This window comes from Gavia stellata, unplaced genomic scaffold, assembly GCF_030936135.1.
Source record: "Gavia stellata isolate bGavSte3 unplaced genomic scaffold, bGavSte3.hap2 HAP2_SCAFFOLD_79, whole genome shotgun sequence".
Classification (NCBI taxonomy): domain Eukaryota; kingdom Metazoa; phylum Chordata; class Aves; order Gaviiformes; family Gaviidae; genus Gavia; species Gavia stellata.
The window spans coordinates 143,955-169,453 of NW_026776334.1; the positions used below are offsets into that span (position 1 = coordinate 143,955).

Sequence of the window (25,499 nt, forward strand, 5' to 3'; positions counted from 1 at the left end):
AGTTGTTGGCAAAATCTAAAAAACAAAGGAAGACAAGTAGGTAACCTAGAGTGTGAAGGAGGTTACCTATGAAATGAAACTCAGAAGCGCTGGGATAAATGGGGAAGCCCACTGGAAAAGAATAATCAATTTAAGAATTGGACCAATAGAACAAACATACCAAAGGGCTGGCCAACTCCTGAAGGACATTATTGGATTTGTGGCAAACTAGCCTATGCATATTTACCAGAGAATTGGGCAGGATCCTGTGTATTAGGAACTCTAAGACCCAGTTTTTTCCTGTTACCCATAAATCGGGGAGAGCGATTAGGAGTCCCAGTGTATGCTGAAGCTGATGAGCTAAGAAAAAAGCGTCATAAACGGAACTTACAAATCGGACATTGAAGAGATAACGAATGGCCCCCTGAGAGAATCATTGCCTACTATGATCCAGCTACGTGGGCAGAAGACGGATCCTGGAGCTACAGGACCACAATATATATGCTTAATAGAATAATTAGGTTACAAGCTGTATTAGAAATAGTTATAAATAAAACTGAAGATGCACTTCGATTAATTGCAAAGCAAAATACCAAGACGAGAACTGCTTTGTATCAAAATCGCTTAGCTTTGGATTATTTGCTAGAACAAAGTGAAGGAGTCTGTGGAAAATTTAACCTTAGTAATTGTTGCTTAGAGATTGATGATGAAGGAAAAGCTGTAAATGAACTTGTAAAAGAAATGAAGAAAATTGCACATGTTCCAGTTCAAACTTGGAATGGAATCAATCTAGGAGAATTATGGAGAGACTTTACAGGCGGTGATTGGCTTACTAAAATTGGGATAGTGGTACTGGGAATATGTGGAGGATTGTTAATAATTCCATGTTTAATACCTTGTTTTACCAGACTAATACACTCGGTTATACAATGAATGCAAATATCTGCGGTACCTGTTGACCCAGAACTAGGGAAAGAAAAAACCCATTCCCTAATCATAATAAAAACAAAAGAAGATCCAAAATTGATACCAATTCGGCAAGTGTTGACTCGATTGGAAACGAAAACACGAATCAATACCATAAAAAAAAAAAAAAAAAAATGGGGGATTGTGAAATGTGTTCATCTGATTCGTGTCGATATGGAACAATGCTAGGGCCGCATGATGAAATGTGACTTTCTGTCCTACATACCCTTGTTAACCATAAGCCTAAGAGACACAGAGTGGTTAATGTATATAGTTCTTGTATCTTGCAAGGGTTGCCTGACAAATATTCCAAAACTGGTTTTGTTGCTAACCGCATAGTATTAAGCAAAAGAAGTCTAATGTGAGGGATACCCCCAAAAGCGATTTTATGCGAGTGTGATTTGGATTTCGATCCGAGTGACTATAGTCATGGGGTGGATAATGTGGAGTTTGGATAATGAGGTGGGATTCCTGTGCACAAAGAGCTGTTAAGACTGCCCTTGCTATCTCTTGTGCGACCCGGGGGAGTGGAGACTCACCTGGCTAACACAGGGTGCAGATAAGGAGGGGGCCCTGTGGAGGCAGGATAGCCCTGCTTATGGTCAGCAAAGACAGTAAAATAACAGGAATGTGAGAGGTCCTTTGTTCTTCGAAAAGGCTTCGTGTCCGATAACTGACCTTTGCTTCATTACCTGTGAAATGCATATTACAACTCACACCCTGCATATGCTAATGAAGATTATAGAGGTCATGCTAAACATATATGACTATAGCACTCGTCTCTCCACCCAAATCATGCTACACGTCACATATGGGGGGGGACGACACCTAATTCATTTACAAAGACCAACCTTTCCTATGAATATGTAGCAGCAAGAGAAATATAAACCGAAAACAAGAACTGTACGGTGTGCGTCTTGGTGGAGCAGAGACTCCCGGCGCACCCAGCGCTGTTTGCTTGCCTTTATTCGTTTAATAAATTGTAAACTTTAATTGCAATCCTATTTGGGGTTGAGTCATTTATCACATAACTCACAAACTCACGATGTGGCTCTGTCTCTTTCCTCAAGGGTGCACCAAATTTTACTTGACCAACTACAGAGGAGAAAAGGAAAACAAGAATCTAAGCTGGACTGTAATTAGACCCAATTCAGCTCCAAAGGCTAACAAAAAAGACAAATGCCGTTTAATGAGTGCATCACAGCCCCACTGATGGAAACTTCTGACACAGGCACACCCCCAACTTGTGCCTGCTGGAAACTAAGGGGCACAGAAAGTACTCTTCCATCACAAAGGCAGCACGATCGCCACTTGCCCCACCTACTCATTAGGAAGGATGAGGAAACCCATTCAGCAAACAAGGCCGTGAAGTGCCCTCTTTAGAGCAACAATACAGATGTAATTTAGAGAAAACACGTTCTTCGGGGCGATTCAATAGCACTAAAGAGCCGTGAATGAAGTTTGGAGAGATCTTATCGCACCTTCTAGGAAAGCTCTTTGGCAGACGCTCTTTAACACTCCTTCCCACAATTTTAGCTTCAGAAAAGACAACTAAAGCTCCAAGTACTGCTCTGATTTAATTCAAGCAAAAGAATGACCACAGTTTGGGGGATGGAGTCTGCTTTTAATGGCCAGCGATCAACCACCTCCTTTCCTGATTTCTACAGGACTGTTTCAGTTCAAAAGCAAAAACCACAACAAGAGACTAAATTAAGGCAGAAAAATCTTCCTCTGCCATTCTGCTACCTAGCACAATCTGGCATCACTCTGAATATCCCTGCTGCAGTGGCGTATGAAGCGATACCAGCCAGCTCTCAGAAGAGCTCAGGTTGCGTCCTGTTCCGTTAAGATGAAGCAATAGTGAGATTTGCTGAAGTGCTGACAAAAGGGGTATTCAAATGTTTTACACTAATGTTTCTTTTGCATAGTCGTCTAGAAACTATATCCGTAAGTGAAACAGCATAAGTTTTTCTTTTCCTGAATATCACTAAAACTGTTTCTATATACGTCAGCTATGCAGAATACGAGTTGAAATAAGTGAATATCAATGATTATTTTAAGAATAGTTAATGTTGTCATAGTACACATGCTTACAGTTTATTTCAGAGCGTGTCTTTTCTCCTCTCCCATTTCTACTTGTCGAATGAATCCTATGAGGCACTACCAGAGGCTAGAAGTGAACAATAAAATACTTCGATACCAAAATATATTCACTTGAAACCCAGTATTGTGTACCTGGTTTTTAGCAGGTTTCTTTAGCATAATAGCAACAAAGACAGACAGAAATCAAGCGGAAGCTAAAAATAAAGATTGCATGTATGTTTTTGTACATGAAAGTTAGAATTATTTGGAGACATCTTATCTGTAGAGTGTCCTCACCTTCAAGACAAGGGTTTTTAAAACACTGGATTTGAGCAAGTAAAGACAATGCTGGCCAGCATTTGTCTTTGCTCAGGTAACATTTCCTTTTTGGCCTCTCAGTTTAACGGTATTGATAGTTGGAAAGTCTTCACTAACATACAGTTAAGTATGAAGACAGGATGCAGTAACAGAATATCTGTTTTCTCTTGTTTATGAAACACTTCAGTCCTGCACCGCTTATCATCTTACATAAGCGTGCTGTTTCTTCCCAGCTGTTAAAGCAGAAAGTCAGAAACTTTGTCTCTGACAAAACCGTAGGTGAAATGGAGTTTCAGACTCTTCCAAGATAGAAAATAGAATCTGCAAGAAACACATACCAAACCGCTTGACAAAAACAACTACAGGATCGTTCTCTCCTTCTCATAAGAAAGCAAATGAGGAACTAAAGAACAAGTTCTACAGAGGTAGAACACGATTTTTAGGAATGCTTGCTTTGCAGATGAATGGAAACATAATTCCACAAAGAAACAGAAAGCAGAATGAAACAACAAAGTCGGTACCGAGCCCGCGATCGGGACGGTTTTCCGAGATGAATAACTCAATAACAACTAGTTTGTTATGAAGCAGGCATTCTTTAATACAGCACTGGGCAGCACTGGGGATTTGTCCACCACGAGTGCTCCAACAGGTTAGCAAAGCACCTCAGTTTGATACCAAAGACTTAAACAAATTAGTTAGCATACAAAAAACCCAGATCCCTTTGTGCAAACTTTGTACAGATGAGTTAAGATGATACTGCCTCGCACAAACTGAAATATGCATTAGTTTCCCCGGAAACAGGCTGGCTGTGGCGATTAGCTCTATTGGGTTATGTTAATGTTGTCTACCTGGAGACAAAAGTAGACCTAGCACCTGATATAGCCTCTGGGTCTACTGATAATGGCCGATATGCAAACTTGAGACTTGGCCAAACAGCCAAGTCAGTGAAATGCCCCAAATGGGTGCCCTAAGGCTGACCTACCTCATTATACTGTTAAAAACCACACCTCCTAGCTAGAAAAGCCCCCAACCCAAATAAGCCCCCTACTCTCTGGGCATGCGTAGTGAATTAAAAGGGAACTGTATCTTTAAGATGAAGTAAGAAAGATCCTAACCAATAGTTAGCTACGGGGTGGGACCAGAAGGCGTAACTAACTTTGTTAACTGTTTAAATACCTGTCATGATTTCAAGCCGGTGTGCATGCTAGGAGGAAGGATCCCCCATGCACCCAGCGCTGCAATAAACCAATGTCGGCTTTCTAAACTATCATTTGGTTTGGAGAGTTTTCTTGGTTACGATTTTCGGTAACAAGTTCATATACAGAAAAATCATACATATTCATCAGATTTCTACAAAGGCTGGTCTTATCTGGTCTTATGTGGATGAGTTCCTGGAATTCATTTGCATAGTCCAAGCATGCGCAGTAAAATTAGGGTTAGGGTCTTTTTACCCTCCGGTGGTCATTCATAGTCTTCTTCACACTGTCTGCTAGTTGAACTTCGGGCTTCCTTTGTCCGTACATAGTCATGGGATTGGCTTATCCATCCTTTGGCCTCGGAATGTTGACGAGCTACCTCAAGGCCCATTTGATCTTATCAGGAAGGGAGTTACATATCTTGAAACACCCTATTATCAGTTCTGCTCAAGGAATAACTAAAACTATGCAAGTAAAGATTTTATGTATCACAGTAGTGTCTCAGCCAGGGACCGTCAGTGATTTAACCCTTCATTCAAGAATGCACGACAGAACTCGGGACTGGAGAAGCAGTCCACACATACTGCTGCAAAATTGTTGAAGGACAACCACAAACAAAATTTTAAAGTGTTTTCATCTCTTTCTCTTTGAGTGTCTCTCCCCCAAATATAATGAGTTTTGCTAAGGGCCTGTACATGTGACAGAGCAGCACAATCAAAAGTAAAAGCAACCCTTGAGCCTGGTCCCAGATCACAAAACATTCTGTGGCTCAAGAAATCATAAGCATTTAGTTTTGTCGGCAAACGAAAACTTAATCTGATTCGTGATTAAAATGTATTCCTACCTCAGGATCATCGTCATCAAAATCACGGTAAGTGGAATGCTCAGGATTATTCATTTTATCCAAAAGTTCAATAGCAAGACTTGGATTTAATGGCTGGGTAACAAAAAGGATGCTGAAAGACAGAAGGAAAAACACAGATTAAAATTCCAACCGCTCATATTAAGCATATTTTAATTTTAGAACTTAAAAAAAATCCCATGCATAAATTTATACCCGTAGTAACTTTTCAGCTGTCGGTCTTTTTTTAGGATTTTTTCCTAAGTACCATTTCCACAGAATGATGGAAACTATTGGACCTGTAAAAGGAAGTGGTAAATCTGAGAATCAATTGCCCAGTGAAATACATGATCATTATCTACTGAAACAGAAAAGTACTTGCCATTTCATTTTGTCCTTTAATTCAGGAGCCCGGAAGTTGCTTTTCATCATTAGCAAAAGCGCTCTAAAAAAACCAACAGTATTTCTGTGGTTTACATGGCAGTACATATCTGACATGAATTTTGAATACATTGTTTAGTTGGCAGGAAGAAGTCCATCCGTTTAAGAGATGCTACCAGGACAACATGACGCATTTATGCACCAAAAGGAGTTGTCACAATTTCTATCACGTACATCCAGAACACTTACAACCCAATACCCTTGCAGTACCCCCAAACACCACAACCACACATGTAGCCACTACTCCAGATGGATGATTTGGGGAGCTGTACTTACACACCGCGCTTTAACCCCTTGCTAACCTCACTGGACGTAGGTCAAACTTTGGAATCACCCCAGTCTGTCCTGGGAGGGGGCCAGGGGATCCAGTGTGTACTGGGACAGGGCCCAGTCTGTACTGGGAGGGGGCCAGGGGATCCATTTTGGACTGGGAATGATCCGAGTCTGTCCTGGGAAAGGGCTGGGGGATCCAGTTTGGACTGGGAATGATCCCAGTCTGTCCTGGGAGGGGGCCAGGGGATCCAGTTTGGACTGGGAATGATCCCAATCTGTCCTGGGAGGGGGCCAGGGGATCCAGTTTGGACTGGGACAGGGTGCAGTCTGTCCTGGGAGGGGGCCAGGGGATCCAGTTGGGACTGGGATGATCCCAGTCTGTCCTGGGAGGGGGCCAGGGGACCCAGTTTGGACTAGGAATGATTCCAGTCTGTCCTGGGAGGGGGCCAGGGGATCCAGTTTGGGCTGGGAATGATCCCAGTCTGTCCTGGGAGGGGGCCAGGGGACCCAGTTTGGACTAGGAATGATTCCAGTCTGTCCTGGGAGGGGGCCAGGGGATCCAGTTTGGACTGGGAATGCTCCCTGTCTGTACTGGTAGAGAACCAGGGGATCCAGTCTGGAAAGGGACAGGGCCCAGTCTGTCTTGGGAGGGGGCCGGGGGATCCAGTTTGGACTGGGACAGGGCCCAGTCTGTCTTGGGAGGGGGCCATGGGATCCAGTTTGGACTGGGAATGATCCCAGTCTGTCCTGGGAGGGGGCCAGGGGATCCAGTTTGGACTGGGAATGATCCCAATCTGTACTGGGAGGGGGCCAGGGGATCCAGTGTGGACTGGGAATGATCCCAGTCTGTCCTGGGAGGGGGCCAGGGGATCCAGTTTGGACTGGGAATGATCGCAGTCTGTCCTGGGAGGGGGCCAGGGGATCCAGTGTGGACTGGGAATGATCCCAGTCTGTCCTGGGAGGGGGCCAGGGGATCCAGTTGGGACTGGGAATGATCCCAGTCTGTCCTGGGAGGGGGCCATGGGATCCAGTGTGGACTGGGAATGATCCCAGTCTGTCCTGGGAGGGGGCCAGGGGATCCAGTTGGGACTGGGAATGATCCCAGTCTGTCCTGGGAGGGGGCCAGGGGATCCAGTGTGGACTGGGAATGATGCAGCCCATGGAGAGCCCAGGCCGGAGCAGGCTCCTGGCAGGAGCTGCGGCCCCCGCAGAGGAGCCCAGGAGGCAGCAGGTTCTCTGGGCGGAGCTGTGGCCCGTGGGGCCCGGAGGGGGCCGGGGAGGAGCGCGAGGAGGAAGGGGCAGCAGAGATGAGGCGCTGTGGGCCACCCGCAGCCCCCTTCCCCGTCGCCATGCGTCGCTCGGGGGGGAGAAGGGGCCGAGGAGTCGGGAAGGGAGGAGTGAGGCTGAGCCTGGGAAGAGCGGGGCTGGGGGAAGCTGGTTTCCTTTGCTTTTGTTGCTGCTCTCCTGCTCCCTTTTTACTTGGCAACAAATGACATCAACCTTGCCCAGGTCAGGCCCTGCTCGCCTGTGAGGGGGCACAGGGCGGCTCTGTGAGGAGAGGCCCAGGCTGCCCCTGCCCGCCCGGCAACAGCCACGCCATTGGCCACGGCTGAGCCAATCAGCAGAGCCGAGGTGGCCTGTCAGTCACAGCCACCTGGGGTGGGGCTGGAGGGGGCAGAGGCTGAGCAGCCTGAGGAGAAAGGTGTGAGGGACGGGCCGGGGGCAGCGGGGGGGCCCCGCTCCCCAGCCTAAAGCAGTTCCCACCGGTGTGGCACTGGTTGAGGACACCCGTGGTAAGGGCAGCTCAAACCCATTTCCCTCTTCCCAGCCTTCCTGGCTGCCGGGTGCAGCCGAGCCAGAGGCCGGGCAGGGGAGGCTCGTCCTGCCAGCGCTGCTCATGGCGGCAGAGGAGAGAGCGGCCTGATCCTGCTGAGCGCAGGGTCGCTCTCCCGCCTCGGCTGCCCCTCGGCCCGGCGCTGCTCGACACGCCGCTGCCGCACACAGGCTGGGCAGTTTGCCTGTCAGGCGCTTGGGACAGCTGCCCCAGGGGGGCAAAGGGGGGAAAGTCACTGCTCCGTCCTGCTGCTGAGAGCGTGATCGAGAGAGAGAGAGATGTCTGCAGCGGGCTCCCCTGGGAGGAACTTAGGCCTCGAAAGACCAGATACCGTACCTTAAAAGTTGCTCTCATATGGCAAATGTTGTTTTCAAGGCCTATTTGACTGCTACGGGGCTCTCTACCAAAGAGCTGAGTCCAGGGAGAAGGGTGGACGGGAGGAAGGAGAGGGAGACCATTCCAGCAAACTTCCATGCTTTCCAGTCATTAATCACCAGGCAAAGGAATTAGAAATACTGAAAACCAAAACGCCAGGCACGCTGACAGGAGAGCTCATGGCAAAGTAACGTGCCCCACTTTGCCTGCCCCCAGCACAACCCTAGCTCGCCAAGAGCAGAGAGGGCCAAGAGCTATTTTCAGTGGACATCAGACAGACAGATGCCTAGAACAAAACTTGCTGGGGAGGATGCTGCCGTTAGACTTCTCCCTTTCTCGGAAGCTGATGTACCTGGACTGAACCACAGGGATAACCCAAAAAGTAGTCAGCGTCCTTGCACTAACGAAATCACACAAGAGCCCAAAGCCAGATGCCTTCCCTGCTCTCAGTCCCGCCTATCCAACAGCTCAAAATCTTCCCAAAGCAGACAAATCAGCCTAGCAGGCAGGGCATGAAGCCACACTCCAGGCAGCCCCACAGACCCCACACCAACCAAAGGCACGGGCAGAACCAAGCCAGAAACTCACAGGCAGTCTTTGCACCCAGTTTGAGCTAGAAGCACGGAGCTAGCGCAGGGCTACAGCAACCACTGCCGCCAAGCACGGCTGAAACTGCCCGTCACCTTGCGTTTTTGCATGTCTCCTCATGAGACACCTCTGCCTTTCCCTCCTACACTGTGTTCTTGAATACAGGAAGAGGCACCTGGTTAATCTTCTCTTTAACAGGTTATTAGATTATTCAGCTATCCAAAAGAGAGAGGGAGTGAGAGAGAAGAGAGAAATGCAGATGAACTGAACTGCAGAAGAAGATCATTGACTACAAAGCAAAAGACCCAGAGACCAGCTGGTGGTTTTACAGGGACAAAAGCAGGTGCAGGAAGAAGTACACAGAAGTGTTTGCAGGTGAAAACCTAGCAGGAGACTAACGATTCGTGATCTTAGCCAGTATCACTAGAAGGCAGAGGCTGCTGTCAGAGCTAAGGTCAGAGGCTGATCGGAGCTGTGCCAAGACATTTAATAAAGTCAAGTTGCTGTTTCCATCCAGCTTAAAAATGTCAACTTATGTCCTTCTCCTGTTTCGGAATATCCAGACAGCGAACCACCACTGGAAGCTTCGTTCACAAGGCAGTTGTCTGACAAACCGCTTTGTGACAAAAAGCAACAAGACAATTCAACAGGAGCACAGGCTGCGCAAATTCAGTGTTTGCCAACAATCTCCTAGAGAGCAGACACGAAGGTCAACCCAAGAAAATTTAGAGACCTTGCCAAGTGATGTAAGTGCCACGGCAGCTCCCCTGGCAGAAAACCTCCTGAGCTTCAGCTGGACTTGGGAAGGGATTTTTTAAATCCTCTTTCCTCCACAGCTACCCCAGCAGCTAGCAGTGGAGCAGTGCTGCCCGGCCTCTCTCCTGCAGCACAGCCGAGCAAAACAGCAGCACAATGCAAACATCAGCCTCGATCAATGGCCCTGAGTGATCTGCATCAGAGGTTCAAAAGAAGGACTAAGGCAACTGAACTCCAAACAGAAACACATCATTTACTAGCGAGGCAGAGCAGACAGCACGGTGTGTACGATCATGAAGTACTCAGACACGATTTCACCTCAAATGGGGCAAGTTAAAAACATCTGAGGGTGGCACCCCAGCTCCTCTCAAGGGTGGCCAGCCGGGTGCCCGAGCTGCTGACAGAAGCAACCAGGGAGCGCAGTGTGACCACACCGGTGCCAAGCACTTTTTGAGATGCACTGCTGGCACTGCTGCAGGGACAGGGCTTGTTTCCAGCAGAGCAGGTGCTGCTTTCAACAGCTTTCCACCCAGTGGCACCCCCAAACCCGAAATAACCCTTAGACCTGGTAGCATTGCCCAAATCCAGGAAGAAACCCTAAAGCCAGGTGCACCCCACACCCGGCAGCACCCCCGAAACCTGGCAGCGCGCACCTGACAGAGCAACACTCCCAAACCCTGAGGTTTCCCCTCAAATTGGCAGAACGCACCAGACGCAGACGCACACCCCAAAAGCTGTTTGCAGCCTCCAAACTCACAAACACCCCCGAGCCCAGGAGCACACCTTAAACCTGTGAATGGTCCCCCAAGTCCAGAAAGAGCTGCCAAATGCAGAAACAGCCCCAAACCGGGCACCTTTCCGCAGATCAGGCAGCTCCCTCCAAAACTGGCAGCACTGCCCAGCCCCAGCGGGGCGCAGCCGCTTGAGCCTGGTGGGCTGAGGCCACGCCATGGCAGCAGGGGCAGCCCCTGGGCTGGGCCCCCCCAACTTGTCCAGGACAGGGAATGGCGGCTGCAGCAGGGAGCCCGGGGTGGCCAACGTCCAACAGCAGCCTCACCACCAGCCCAGCTGCGCTACCACCGCTCCCTGGGACTTGCCAGGGCGCTGGGGCCCAGTCAGGGCATCCTGGGCAAGGCTGTCCTCCCCGGGCAGGGAGTGCCCGGGGGGATGGCGGAGCTGTGCCCGGAGGAGGGGAAGAGCTGTTGCAGGGTAGTGGGGAAGGGGCAGAGACCGCGGGTGCAGACGGGGCTCAGGGGGTGCGTGTGAACATCGCATCGGGAGAAAGCGCTGCTGTGGAGTGGCACTGAGCAGCAGCCTCCTGGGGCCAGCAAGGCCTGAAGCATGTGGCCAAGGTGCTGGGCAGCTGGCCCAGGCCAGCTGAAGGGAGGCAGGTCTGGGGAAGTTGCTGCCAACCCCGGGGGAGAAGACAACCCCCCAGTCCCGTCCCCTAACGCTGCCCCTCGAGAAAGGCAGAGGGGGATGACTGTCAAATGAGCGTGGGATCTTCCAGGTCAGATGAGATGAGCAGCCAACTTTATTGTGCTGGGGGATGGGGGCCAGCACTTGGAGCTGGTGCGTGACCGGTCAGCAGCCAGGGGTGGTGGGGCAGGGGACAGAGCCTGGCAGGGTCCTGCCATGCCTGGCCCTGCTCCAGGGAAACGTCTCATGGGCAGAGGAACATCTCAGAGGCATTTGGAGCAGCCGGTTCCAGCTGATCTGTTGGTCTCACCTGCTCCTCCTGGCCAGGGAAAGAGACGAGTGGGCTGGCGTGCTCTGGAGGGGATGCCTGGGGGTCTCTGCAGGCACAGGGGTTTCATCTCTGCAGACACGGGCGTTTCGTCTCTGCAGACACGGGCGTTTCATCTCTGCTCCATGTCTTTCTGTCGGAGCCCTCAATCCCTTGGAGGAAGACGTCGAGCCCTTGGTCTCTTCGCTGGGAGCTCAGACTGTGCTGATCGTCAGTTCTCTAAGGAAGCGACCGGCATCGGGATGGACCAGGGCGCTGTGCTGTTGGCCCTGCAAAGCCAGGGAGAGGTGAAGCTCTCCTTGGGAAAATGGAAAATTAAAGCTGCATCAACCAAGCCAGTGCTTTGGTGTCCTTTTGGAGCTGGGCTCTGGCCAGAGTGGGACATTGTGTTGGGACCATGAAGTGGCCAGGAAAATGAAAAGCCCCAGCGTTGATGGGGCTTTGAAAGGGCTGCCAAGGGAAGGTGAGGGCCAGCAACAGCTTTCATTGCTGGAAAGAGGTGCTTGTCTTCCTCCTCCTGTTCTGTATCTTGTTCCTCTATCTTCTGTGCCTCCTCTGGCTCATCCTTCTTCTCTTCCTGGTTTTCCTCCTGCTCCTAGTCCTGTGCCACCTGTTCCTCTTCTGACTGTTCCTTGCATTCCTCCTCCACCTCTTCTTCCTCCTCCTCTTGCTCCTCCTCATGTTCTTCCTCTTCCTTCTTCTCTTTCTCTCCTTCTCCTTGTTCTCATTCTTTTTCTGTGATGTTCCTCGTCCTCTTCCTCCCCTTCCTCCGCCTCCTGCCATCCACCAGTTGATCCTGTTTGTCTTCCTTCTTTTTCTCCTCCTCCTGTTTGTCCTCCTGTTAAGTCTCTGAGACGGGGTCATCACAGCCTGGCTGGTTGGGTGCCTGGGACTCAGTGACAGAGAAAGGGATTCCCCATTTAGAAACGGGTTGCCATATGGCCTTTTCTTGTGTCAACGGGGGAGAAACGACAGGCTGGCAGTGAGGCTTTTAAAGGGTTTGTGGGTTGGAGAGAGCAGGAAAATGAGCTCATTCCACTGGGCATCCAGTGGGTACCTGCCCATTATTAACGTGTTGTTATTAAGTGCTGTTAGTTTTGGGTCTATAGAGCAGGTGGAAGAGCCAGGTGACTCTGTGAGGTTCACACCATTCCCCTACAATTTTATGTGTTGTCTCAAGGCAGAAAACCTCTGCCCCGCAGGAGGGGAAGGTGCCATTTGTCATTTCACAGAATCACAGAATCACTAAGGTTGGAAAAGACCTGTAAGATCATCGAGTCCAACCATTACAAAAAAACAACAACAACAACAACAACAACAACAAAAACCCCCCAAAAAACCCCAAAAACCCGCACACCACACCACACAAAAGACCACCCACACCACACAAAACCATGCCCATCCAGCCACGTCCCACAATGCCACGTCCACACGCTCCTTGAATACCTCCAGGGAGGGTGACTCCACTACCTCCCTGGGCAGTCTATTCCACTGTGTTACCACTCTCTCAGTAAAGAAATTTTTCCTAATATCCAGTCTGTATCTCCCCTGGTTTTTTTTGTTTTTTTTTTTAAATACCTTTTTTGTCTTTATTACAATATAATTTACTTAAATTTTCTGTTAACAAAACAGAATCCCAGTACTACAGACCAGCGGTGTAACAGGCGTAGCGCCTTGTGTGTGTTTTATTTGAATCGCACGAGCACTCTAGATGGCAAAGGTTTCAGAGTTCATTTTATGCGGGGCCAGTCTCAGTCCTCAATGTACTCCCACAGGTCCTTCTCGTAGCCTTCGTGCACGTGCTGCAACAAAACCCTTCGTCGACTCTCGCAGTATCTGTACTTATCCTGTACTTTCTGCTTTATGTCTTGCAGCGAATCTTGGGATATATCTCGCTCAAGCTACCCAGAAAGCACCTCTGTAGCATTCTCTAAGTCTGCTTGGTTGTTCTCAAAGATAATGGACTGATTATTCTTTTTGAGGTAGAAGGCAAAGACGTAAGTGTACATGAGTGTGGCACGACACTGGCAGAGGACGTCGACTGCTTTCTTCAGGAACTGCACCTCGATCCACGACATGTTGTGCTGCTGCATCTCCTCCATTTTCTGCTTCACCTGAGCATAGAGCTTGTGCTCAAAGCGCAGGCTCTGCATGTGGTTCATATAGCAGTTGCAGTAGAACAGGTACCTCTGCAGGGCTGCTCTGGATCGCTCCTGTGCATCCCTTGCTGCCTTTGCATCATCCTCATTGTAGCGATTACAGTTGTACCAGGCAGATCCGTGGGGCTCCCAGGGGCCCAGACACACCCAGCAGAACTCTGCTTTGCAGTTCTGGTTCCGACAGACCATGTGGTTACAGCCCCCATCCTTCTCGATGGTGACGTGGCATTTCGGGCATTCCTTTGTGTTTGCTGCAATCCAATTAGAAGTTTCACTGTCATCATCACACTTCTTAATCCATTTCTTTAACCACTTGCATTTAACAGGATCATGCCAGTTTTCACCGCAGTTAAAGCAAAACTGACATCCACATTTGCAGCGAACAGGTTTAGCATCAGGATATTGGACTTTAACAACGTGGTGGCAATCTGGGGCAGGACACCATTTTAACAGGCGATTACACTCTACAAAACTATTGGTTATTAAATGCTGGTACTTTAATTTAACCTTAGAATCTGTGATCAGACGCATAACTGTATTGTCATCAACTAAGATATCACAGCCATGAGCAGGGCGTGAAATGGTCTGTCCCATGCCTTCCTCCATTATTTTGGTAGTTAAATATTCACTCCAGCACTGCATACAGAACTTGTGTCCACACTCTAGGCCAGTAAAGTACGAGTTTGGGTAGTTCAGATAGCAGATCTGACAAGGCATATCCTGGGCTGATGACCTTGTGTTCATCTGGCACGTTCGAGACTTTTTACTTGGATTAATTACATGACACTCTGCAAAGAGCTTCTCCAAGTTGCCATCGAAGTACCTCTCCATCAGCTTCTCTTTATCCCAGTTGAAATGGCTAAGCGGTATTCGAGTAATAGTCGCTGGCTTCTGGATGACCTCGTTGACCTCGCGGATGCACTCCACCATGTGCTGCAGGATCTGCTCGGCCGTCAGCACCTCGTTGCGATAATCCTCCTCCTGCTCGGGGCCGCCGCCGCCGCCGCCGGGGCCCGGCCTCCACAAATTAGCCCTTGGAGGAGACGAGGGGAAAAGCGCTGCTTGATTTGATAGGCGGTGCTCTGTGTGCTGCTGCGCTTCCCTGTTCTGTGACGGGGTCATCACAAGCTGGTTGGCCAGGTGCCTGGGACCTTCAAGGCCGGTAAGGAGGGAAGAAGTCAGCCTGGCGCCCAGGAACCTTGAGGCGATAGGGAGGGGGAGAAGTCGTCTGCCTGGTGCACAGGACCTTCAGGGCCTGATGAGGAGGGGAAAGGGGACTGATACGTGACCAGCTCAGTCAAAGAGCACGGCCATTTGCCTCATGAAATGGCCTTCCTTGTGCTAACCATATTACCAGGGGTTAGGAGCAGGGCGTCCCAGTCAGAAGCGCAATTGTTAATTGCCTTTCTTAAGTGCTGGGACGGCAGCAATGCAGGGCCCAAGTAGCAGGTTAGGCTCGAGGCCGCTGGTGACCTGGGTCGGATGGCGAGGGACAGCAGGGGGACAGGCTGGGGGCAGCAGGAGGGCGGAAGAGTTTTCCTGGGTGAATGTGTTCAGCATCTGCTGTCCTTACCCCATCGCTGGGCAGGGCGAGGCAGGACTGTTGTCCTTCCACCATGCACTTTGCCAGCAGCCCTGCTGCAGCCAGCAGACAAGGTCATCGAAGAGGGAGAACGCATAAGGCAGATCAGGCAGCCCGGAGGCTACTACACATCTTCAGGCGCTGACGCTCCACCTCCTGCGAGCACATCGAGATTGAGAGCAGCACCTGGAAACCAGGCCAAAGAGGTGGAAAGGAGGAGTCTCGAAAGAGGGCTGAAGAGCAGCCCCCTCCTGCTGCCCTGTTGCGGATCACTCCTCCATGCTCCATCCCCACGGCATGGGAGGCGTTACCGAGGTGCTGGAGTGAAACGTTAAGGATGCTGCAAAGGAGCAGGCAGTGACAGCCATGAGGCAGATCCTCTCCTCGGCTGTACGGTCACCCCTGTGTCTAGCAAAGTCATTGGGTTGTAGCGGTGCCAGTGAACAGTTTGCGGTGCCTGACAGGAGCATCACAGACTAGTTGGGTCTCCTTCTGTGCTCTGAACTTGCAGAGAGCTACAGAGGTGACAAAACTTCTTGGCCAAGAAGATCCTCCTCAGGTGACCCAACTAGTGTTTGAATTCCACCCAGAGAGTGTTTATTCTGGAAGAAGAAAGACTGTCGCAAAGCGTCAAGCTTTGGAACGCTGCAGCAGCTTTTGGAGTGAACAAAGACCGCCAAGTCAGAGCACTTCTTTTTTTTGTTTATCTTGGTTCAAGCACTGTTAGATACCACCGGGATGGGCAATGGATCAAGTCTGCAGACAGCTTTGCAAGTGTGTGTTTCCAACATCAATAATGTCTAACGAAGGCAGACATGGTCTGCACAGGTCTGCCAGAACTCCCTAGAGCCTGGAAGCCCTGGCAGCTGATTCTGGTCAGGCTCCTTGTTGCCTTTAGTAAGAACAGCAGTGAAATATATGATTTTTTTTAATCTTTCCTTTTTTTTCTTTTCTTTTTCCCCAGGCAGCCTCAGAGGAATAATATTAAAAAGTCAAATAAGAAAAAAACTCTGGCCACATCATCATACAGACAAGATGCCTTCCATAAAAGGAGCCTCTTGGGGCACAGGCATCCTTCAGCCACGTTCAGCCCATCAAGCCCGCCTGCCGTGGCATTTTGTGAAGGGCAATGAACACCATGCTGCCCAAGCTGTAGCTGGAGCGTGTGAGTGAGGTGCGGGCTGCAGAGGCGTGCCCTGCTCGACATCCAGCTGCCAGGATCCTCTGCTTCCCTGGCCGGCATTGGGCACCGCCAGCTCCCGAGGCCTGACCCCGTAATGAGCTCAGCAGTGAAGTAACTGCACCTATGAATCACAGAATCACAGAATCACTAAGGTTGGAAAAGACCTGTAAGATCATCAAGTCCAACCATGAACCAACAAACGCCACCATGCCCATTAAACCATGTCCCACAATGCCTCATCCACACGTTCCTTGAACACCTCCAGGGAGGGTGACTCCACCACCTCCCTGGGCAGTTTATTCCAGTGTCTCACCACTCTCTCAGTAAAGAAATTCTTCCTAATATCCAGACTGTATCTCCCCTGGCGCAACTTGAGGCCATTTCCTCTAGTCCTGTCACTCGTCACTTGGGAGAGGAGGCCAACACCCACCTCTCTGCAACCTCCTTTCAGGTAATTGTAGAGAGTGATAAGGTCTCCCCTCAGCCTCCTCTTCTCCAGACTGAACACCCCCAGCTCCCTCAGCCGCTCCTCATCAGACTTGTGCTCCAGACCCCTCACCAGCTTCGTTGCCCTTCTCTGGACACGCTCCAGCACCTCAATGTCCTTCTTGTAGTGAGGGGACGTCAGATGCCAGCTGGAGGAGCGGTGCTAGAGGAGGCCTGGATGCCAAGCTGACTTTGTCCTGGAAGGCCAGGTTGTGGTGTGACAGTTAAATACAGCACTCGGCTGGTGGCTGGTCCCAGGGAAATGGTGCTGGAGCCCCAGCGGTCCTGCTGTGGTAGGGCCAAAAATGGCCGCTCTGAGCAGGGCAGTGGCAGGGGCAAAACGAGATGCCCTGAGCAGGACAGGGACAAAACTAATTGCCCCAAGTGAAGCAGGAGCCAAGCTAGCCACCCCGACTTGGGTAGGGGTGTAAAGAGTTACCTGGGCGGAGCAGGAGTAAATCCAGGCACCCCGTGCGGGGAAGGGGCAAAATGAGCCAAAACGAGAAGAAACCACAGCCATCCCGAGAGGGACAAGATGAAAAAAAGCCACCCGAGCAAGGCTGTGGCCAAACTGGATGTCCCAAGTGGAGGATAAAAAGAAAAAAGCCTCCTGGAGTGGAGCAGCAGTCAAACTAAGTGCCCTGAGCTGAGCAGGAGTACGACTAACTTCCCCGAGTAGGACTGGGGAGAACTAGATGGCCCAGGCGGGGCAAGAGCCAAACCGGCCAGTTCAAGTGGGGCAGGAATAAGAACCAGCTGCCTCGTCGGGGCAGGAGCAATACTCACTGCCCTGCGAGCAGGCCAAGGAATTAAACCTGATGCTAAAAAGCCGCCCACGAAGGCTTCTTGGAGCTCCAGGGTGGGAGAGCAGCTGGGTGGGGGCCTGTCAGCCAGCCAAGGTGCACCCAGCGCAGGTGCTGAAGGCGTTTCTTCGGTAGCGCTGGTTCAGAGTCAGCCCGTGGCTGCATCTTGCAGGGGGCCCATAAAAGTCATTGGAAATGAACCTGTAAGAGACCAGGTGCTTTGCTACGCCAGTCTCCCGGACACATTCCTGTACCTGGGAAGAGTGGGAAAGAAACCCTCAGCAACCCAAAGGTGCCAGCCAAAGCCGTGAACAGGCATGCTTACAGCCCTGGGCAGGTTTTTATTCACCCGGCTGGTGCGGCTCCATGAAGAGGCTGGAGCTCTGCTGGCGGATGAACAGTCCTTCACCAGCAGCGCATGGGGAAGCCCAGAGGCTGCCAGCTGCGGGAGGTCCACGGGCTGTGGCAGCCGTGTGGCCCCATGGCCTCTAGGGGACACGCCCCCATGTGTCCCCGTGTCACAAAGGGGCAGTGATGCGGCACCCACCCAGTGCTTGTGAGCTCACCTGGCCAGGGCTTGGGATCCTGAAAAGACGGCCAGTGAAAGCTAGTTGGGCTGGGCTGGCCTTCGGGATAACTCGGCTCCTTCTTTTGCTACTTGCGTGCCTACTTGGTTCCAACCATTTGTCGTTTACTGCCCACTTCTCCTCAACTTCCATCCTCCTTCAAAGGTAATTACGATTTGACTTTCAGGAGAGACCATAGAGTAGGTAGATACGGGATAAAATTATAGGCTGGTCTATACCTTCCGAGCTCTAGGCTGAGCTATCACACCTCTAAAGGCTGTCCAGATATGGGCTATGGGTAGAGTTCCTATTTGCTAATTGTTATTTCTTTACCATATCCCAGGATAGGTGAGTGGGAGATGGCAGTGTAGCCTGAGGCGTTGGGCTGAGCCTAGAATTACAAGAAGCCCACCCTGGCTGATGGGGTAGGAAGTGAGACAGAAAAGGAGCACGGCAAAGGTAGCTGTTAAAGTAGCATCCGGAAGCCCGTTGCTCCCGCATAGAAGGTGGGCAAGTGTGGGCTGGAGAGTCAGAGGCCTCTGCTGCTAACGCTGGCCCCAGGTCAGCAGCAGGTCCTCTTCAGAGAAGGTGACACGCAATGCAGTATTCCAAAAGGGTCTTGGGAACTGCTGTCAGTTGGAATCCTGTGACAAGGACAGTGGGGCCATCAGCCTGCAGCTCTGCAGCAGCTACAGGGCCCACTGAAACACTTGTGATGGCGGATGCTGTTCTGTGCCTTTCATTGGGGGTTTTTTTAAAATCATTGTGTTGGGCTACAATTATTTCTTTGCAATCAGGTGACAGGACTGGCACTGATCTTCTCTTTCTGGAGCGTGTCCTGACACGCTTTGTCATCCAGAGCTCTCCTCTCCATTCCTGAGAGGACCGATGGCCGCAACGGGGAACGACTCCTGTGAGTAACGGCTTCAGCAGCAGGCTTGGACTTTGTGAATCCCCAAAGGCAACGGAGGTGGCTGGCGCTCCATCCCTGGATGTTGATGTGCTGACAACCTAGTGTGAATTCTGGCGCGTCTCCTGAGAGCAGCCAGACTTACCCAGGTGTTTTCGATTAGACACGGGAAAACACGTTTTATCACTCCTCTGCCACTCTGTACAAGACTTGGAAAGATGACATTGCTCGTAGAAAGGTCTGGCATCAGGAGGGTTACCGTCTGTGCTAGGGACTTGCTTCTTTTCATCAAGTTACAACCAGGAAAAGGGAAGACTTGACCCGATAATCCAATTCAAGTCTCCAGAGGGAAAGGAAGGTAGCCTGAGGCACAGCGTGGGTTTGTTGGACTTTTGGCAACGCAAGCAGGGGGACAGACTGTTTTCCAAAACTCTTTCTTGACCAGTAAATTTCAATGGCAGTGTTAGGCTTCCCCCAGTGTTTCTGTGTTGGAGGTTAGAGCTGGTTTTCCTGGGTGCCCCGTAGAGAACTCGACTTCTAAATATGTTTTTGTGCAACAATATGTTCTCATCTCTTCTCAAATGTCATTTCCCTGCAGTCATTGCCGAGGGAATGGCTCCACCAGAAAGGATCCTCTTTCCCCCGGAGAAGATTTGCATGGACTGGCAGCAACGACAGGGAGCTGGAGCGGGACTCCTCAACCTGGGCAATACGTGCTTCCTCAACTCTGTCCTGCAGTGCCTGACGTACACAGCCCCTCTGGCCAACTACCTGCTCTCTCGTGAGCACAGCCGGTCGTGTGAGTACTTTTAGGAACATCTCGTGTCAATCTGATGGTCACTCCCCGAGGATTCCTGGAATCTGGAATTTGATTTAGGAGAAAAGCAGCCCTTCTTTGTCAACGCCCTGAGTTGGTGTCCTTTGAACCACTCAAGCCTGGAAGCCTCTTGTCATATCTCGGTGTGTTCCACTTCAGAAAGGCACCTCTTTACAGCCTCGGGTCTCGGTCCCTATTCCTGCAAGTTAAGCTCTCTTTGCTTATTGCACAGAAGACTTTTGTCAGTTTAGCATCCCTCGGAAGAAAGTTTTCTAGGCACTAAAGCATCCTGGGCTTGTTGGGACATTGCACCTTGGGAGAAGAAGGGTGGAGACTGTTCTTAGAACTTCAAGATCTCCATTAGGTTTCCCATCGCTATGGATATTTGGCTAACCTGAGGAACTTGCTTCCCTCCCTCCCTCTTCAGGTCGTCAGGCAGGCTTCTGCATGATGTGCGTAATGGAAGCGCACGTTAACAAGGTCCTGTGTTCCTCAGTCAGTGCCATCCAGCCTAGCGCTGTCATCAGTGTCCTCACATGTAAGTCATGTCAGGTGCTTTTACAGGTTTTCTTCCCTCCTTGTAGGAGACAGCCACTAACTTCTTCTCTCTTAGTAATAGGAGACCATTTCCAGCTTGGCATGCAGGAAGACGCCCACGAGTTCTTACGCTATACTGTCGATGCCATGCAGAGAGCTTGCCTGAGTGGCAGCAGCGAGTAAGCACAAGCAAATTACCTCCTCGATGCTCCCGAGCCCTTTGGACTCCGTGATGTACTCCCATCAAGGAAAACGTACGCCCAGGGCTTTCAGAACAAGCAAAACTCTCAGAGGACATAACTCTCTGCCTTACCATTTATTTCCAGCTTGGACATCTCTTCTCAAGCAACTACCGTCGTCCATCAAATATTTGGGGGCTTTCTGAGATCCAGAGGTACTTTTCCACAGCTATTGCTCTCCCTGGAATTGTCTGTGCCCTTCTGCCTGCCTGTGATAAACAGCTGATGGTGTGACTGGCGTAGGAAGGACGGAAAACGGCACAGCCAGTCAACTTCCCCTATCGCTGAGCATTTTGATTTGCCTTGCAGTCACGTGCTTGAGCTGCAAAGCGGTTTCCGATTCCTACGAGGCCTTCCTGGATATTCCTTTGGCTATAAAAGTAAGAGGGTTTGTAATTGTGCTTCAAGACATCCCGAAGCCCCTGAAGCTTTCCAAAACCAACGCATTTGGCTTAGAAATGTATAGTGCAAACACAAGAGAGCTTGGTGGTGGGTGGGAGGTGGAACGGCCTGTGGAAGCCAGGCCTTCTTGTCAACTCAACAAGCGTTTGGGTGAGGGCATTTCCCGCAGCTCAGTGCTCTCCTTTCTCCCTCCCCCAGGCAGCCTCATCTGTCACGGAAGCTCTGGAGGACTTTGTGAAACCTGAGCAGCTGGATGGCGAAAGCTGCTTTAGATGTAGCAAGTAAGACGATTCCTAACAACACATTAATGCTAGACCCTGCGTGCAGGTGCTGCATGTCATGGAGCATAAGTCGTCTTTTCACGTAGGTTTAATGCACCATCATGAGACGCAGCGTTTTTTCGTATGGCCTTAAAATAGCCTAAGGATGTGTGACGCATGAGCGCTTGTCTGGCCTTCTTGGGGGAGGCTAGGGTGCATTTCAGCACTTGGCTCTGTGCTTGGTTTCAAGGTGTGACAAGATGGTTGCTGCCTCCAAGAGGTTTACAGTCCATTGTGCGCCCAGGGTTCTCACGGTGTGTCTGAAAAGGTTTGAAGATTTCACCGGCGGGAAGATCAGCAAGGTGCGTACGCAGTTGGAGTGCAGCTTTCTCTTCCTGGAGCGGGAGATTTGCCAAAGCAGTGCGCTCTTTCCCAAGCTGTTCATGTTGGGTTTTTCCGGTTCCCTTCCGGGGAGACGAGTGTTCCCGTGGGAAGACAAGCACGTACTCCTCTCCGACAGAGCTGCTTTGGCCGAGAACCGTTTCCTGGCACCCAAACCATGACGTGTTGCTTTAGGGAAAACATGGTGTTCATGAGCCAAAAAGATGTATTTACACACCTCTAGCCTTCAGTCTTGGAAGGCTATTCCATGTAGTATTTCAGGATCATTTCTGAGCTCTCTTGGTCTCTCCGTAGATTGTGGAGTATCCCGAGTACTTGGATCTTCGGCCATACACATCTCAGACAGCTGGAGAACCGCTCCTCTATGCCTTATATGCTGTCCTGGTGCATAGCGGTGGCAGCTGTAATGCAGGACACTATTTCTGCTACATAAAGGTAAAGAGCAACTTCCTTCCTAGCTGGGGAAATATGTGTGCTGGGGAAGACAAACTTTCACGGCAGTGTTACTGGCAGCCAAGGTTTTGGGGAAGAAGGTCTACTTAGGGGGTGGACTGGATTTGTTTTGGCATCCTCTTGGTTCTGTAGTTTTCTGCCTGTGTTTTTGTGGAGAAGCTATGCTGTTCATCTCCAGATATCGATGCCTTTCTTTGCAGGCCAGCAATGGACTGTGGTATGAGATGAACGATACGTCTGTGGATGGTTGTGGCATCGACACGGTTCTCAGGCAGCAAGCCTATTTACTGTTTTATGTCAGGTAATAACAAGCAGCAAACTGTGTTCAGCATACGTTTCCTTTTCCTGGCTTTGCTGTTTTTCTTCTCACCCTCCCGAGTGTTTCTCTTTCTGGCATCGGAGACAGTTACTACTTGCATCATTCAGTGCTGTCAAATCTGAACTACCCCACGTCAGTCCTTCTCTTCCCTTGCTGGGCTTTAGGCTCCTGCCCTGCTATAAACTGCTACTTGTCTGTCGTCTGCAGCTGGCTAATGTAGAGAAGAGGACTTAAAGGGGGCCTACAGGAAAGGCGGGGAGGGACTCTTCATCAGGGACTGTAGTGATGGGATGAGGGGTAATTGTTTTAAACTGAAAGAGGGAAGATTTCAATTAGCTGTTGGGAAGGAATTCTTTACTGTGAGGGTGGTGAGACGCTGGAAGAGGTTGCCCAGAGAAGCTGTGGCTGCGCCCTCCCTGGAAGTGTTCAAGGCCAGGTTGGACGGGGCTTTGAGCGACCCGGTCTAGTGGAAGGTGTCCCTGGCCGTGGCAGGAGAGTTGGAACTAGATGGCCTTTAAGGTCCCTTCCAACCCAAACCATTCTATGATTCTATGAAACGGAGGCCGTAGGGGGTATGAAGATGAGGACTTGCTCTGACAGAGGCAGACCTGGTGGGAAGACCCCAATCGAATTTCCCACTTGTAGTCTTGGTTGTGCCTTCTCTCTGTCATAGAAACCACTCCAAGAAAATGACTGAACCCCAGAGAAGGCTGCAAGAACAGCCCTAAACAGAGATGACTCTTTTTTTTCTCCAGGCGCTCTGATTTGAAAATTGGAGAAGGGGCTTCTTCCTCGCCGGCACCACCACGTGCCCGTTCCTCCCTCAGTTGGTGGTGGGCTGGCAGCAAGCAGCTGGCTTCTGTGGGAGCACAGGGTCTGCCTCATCAGACTAAGGTAACTCTGGGGAGGTGGGACAGGGCACCAAGTGGACAATGGATTTCTTTCTGGAATCCTGGCATTGCTCTCTCTTCCCTCCCACACCGCAGCTTTCTTCACGGCCACAACGCTGCTCCCTCTCAAAGCATCCCACCTAGATCCATCCCGTTTGTCTGTCTTTGGCCCTTCTGCGTTTGCAGCCCTCCAGGAGAGCCTCTGGGAGGCCCTTAGCTGTCCCCTCCCACGGCTTCTGGGGTTTCCCCACTCTTCTGGTCCTTTCGGGAGGAAAGGGCAGGACCTTTTCACAGCTCTCTTTGCAGGACATGCCAGTGGGCATGGAGGACTCTCCAGCGAACAGCAGCTCCTCCGCAACAGCCGGTGCCAGCCACCTGATGTGGGCAGGTGCCCGGGAGGCATCTGCAGGCTGGCTGTGGCCCTTCTGGCCAGGCAGGCTCAGCATCGCCTCCTACGTGGGCTTCTGCTTGCATCGCTTCTCCTGCGCCTGTATAAGGCTGGTGTCCAGAAGGAAAGCTGCGTGCCCAGTCTGCTGTCAACCGTTTGACCGTGCGCTGCGCACCGTGCGAGAAGACCGCAACAAAGAGGAGCACGGTTTCAGCCCCTCTTCCCGCTGCCAGAGGCATGGTGCCAGGGAGAGGGCCCGCAGCAGATCCCCGCAGTGAGGAAAAGATCTCCGCAGCTGGTTCGTGGACACCACGGACTATGACCACTCAACCGGGAGGAGGAGGAAGACAACTAGTCCTCCAAGTCATGACCACGCTCCCAGGGATGACGCAGCTCCAGGGCCCTCCAACGGCAGCTCCCAGCTGGCTCCCGCAGCCAGTGCTGCTCGGGAGCAAACCCTGCCAATGCAGAGAGAGCATAGCAGATCCCTGCGGCGGGGCTATGATCTCCGCAGCCGTTTTTTGGAGATCGTGGACTATCGCCGCACAGCAAGGAGGAGGAGGAGGGGGAGAGCAAGTTCTCCATGTTGTGACCAAGCCCCAAGGGATGATGCAGCTCCAGGGCTCTCCAATGCCAGCTCTCAGCTGGGTCCTGCACCCAGGGCTGCTCGGGAGCAAGCTCAGCTGAGGCACAGAGAGCGAAGCAGATCCCCATGGCGGGGCTGTGATCACCAAAGCCGGTTTGTGGACACCAGACTATGACCCCTCAGCAGGGAAGAGGAGGAGGAGGGTTTCAGCACCCCAGAGATGCACATCGGACAAAGACTCGGGGTGCTGCTGTGGTGCTGGGGGTGGATTGCGACCCTGGATGAGGGAGGAGCACTGCATCTGACTTGTGCAATGCTGGAGAGGAAGAGGAGGAAGAACCCAGGAAGCACTAAAACTGCCCCCAGCAGGGACCAAGCTGCAGAAAGGGCAGCAGCAGCCCACCCTGTGCCTCCTCCCAGTGTTGCCTCTGGCCAGGGAGAGCTCAGAGAGACCTTCCAGAGACTCGGGCAGCTCTGCCAGCTGGCCTGCCTGCCCACAGGTCCCTCGAGGAAGAGCTTTAATCTGTGTTCAGCTTTTGGGATCGCCTTGCAAAAATAACACTCCCTTGGAACCAACAGGCAGAAAAGCCAAAGCCAGAATTAAAAACACCTGTTGGCCTTGCATTTGTAATTTGTGAGGCGTTTCCTTCTCTAGAGGTTTTGGGGCAATTGGTGGAAATACCCAGTCCTAGGAATTTATGTCATGGGATTTTGAAAGCAGTGTGCTTGCATATGCCCATCTTGCAATCTCTTCTTTTTAAATACGGACTTCAAGTCACTCGATTGGAACTGGGCTGGATGAGCCGACAGCGAGCGGGGCTGAAACAGGCTGAACGGCCAGGCCCTGAGGTGCTGCTCAGTGGCACCAAGTCTAGTTGGAGGCCAGGAACAAGTGGTGTTGCCCAGGGGTCAGGACCAGTTCCGATCCCGTTTAACATCTTCCATAACGAATGGTCTGGGTGACGGGCAGAGTGCACCCTCAGCAATTGCCAGATGACACCAGACCGGGAGTGGCGCTTAGGCCGGGGGGTTGTGCTGCCATCCCGAGGGACCTGGGCAGGCTGGAGAGATGGGCTGACAGGGACCTCATGCAGTTCAACAAGGGGAAGTGCAAAGGGTGC

General features: G+C 51.1%; 2 protein-coding genes across 2 annotated transcripts; one reads left to right on the plus strand and one right to left on the minus strand.

Moving 5' to 3' along the window:
* Window positions 1-12,980: 12,980 nt before the first annotated feature.
* LOC132320920 (E3 ubiquitin-protein ligase ARIH1-like) lies at window positions 12,981-14,677 on the minus strand. The gene is given in 1 exon segment (XM_059834561.1): window positions 12,981-14,677. A coding segment is annotated over 1 exon segment (1,530 nt). The 3' UTR covers window positions 12,981-13,147.
* Window positions 14,678-19,697: 5,020 nt separating this feature from the next.
* On the plus strand, window positions 19,698-24,070 carry LOC132320921 (ubiquitin carboxyl-terminal hydrolase 42-like). The gene is made up of 11 exons (XM_059834562.1): window positions 19,698-19,884; window positions 20,330-20,428; window positions 20,522-20,618; window positions 20,766-20,833; window positions 20,988-21,058; window positions 21,279-21,361; window positions 21,591-21,702; window positions 22,037-22,177; window positions 22,396-22,496; window positions 23,270-23,408; window positions 23,711-24,070. The coding sequence occupies exons 1-11, from the start codon at window positions 19,698-19,700 to the stop codon at window positions 24,068-24,070; spliced, it is 1,458 nt and encodes a 485-aa protein (XP_059690545.1).
* The last annotated feature ends 1,429 nt before the right edge of the window (window positions 24,071-25,499 follow it).

Excerpts from the sequence above, each read along its gene's own strand:
- LOC132320921 (XM_059834562.1), top strand. The coding sequence starts at position 19,698 with ATGGCTCCACCAGAAAGGATCCTCTTTCCCCCGGAGAAGATTTGCATG. Across the intron at positions 20,429-20,521 it reads CCAGCCTAGCGCTGTCATCA|GAGACCATTTCCAGCTTGGC; the intron begins GTGTCCTCACAT and ends TCTTAGTAATAG. Across the intron at positions 22,497-23,269 it reads TATTTACTGTTTTATGTCAG|GCGCTCTGATTTGAAAATTG; the intron begins GTAATAACAAGC and ends TTTTTTCTCCAG.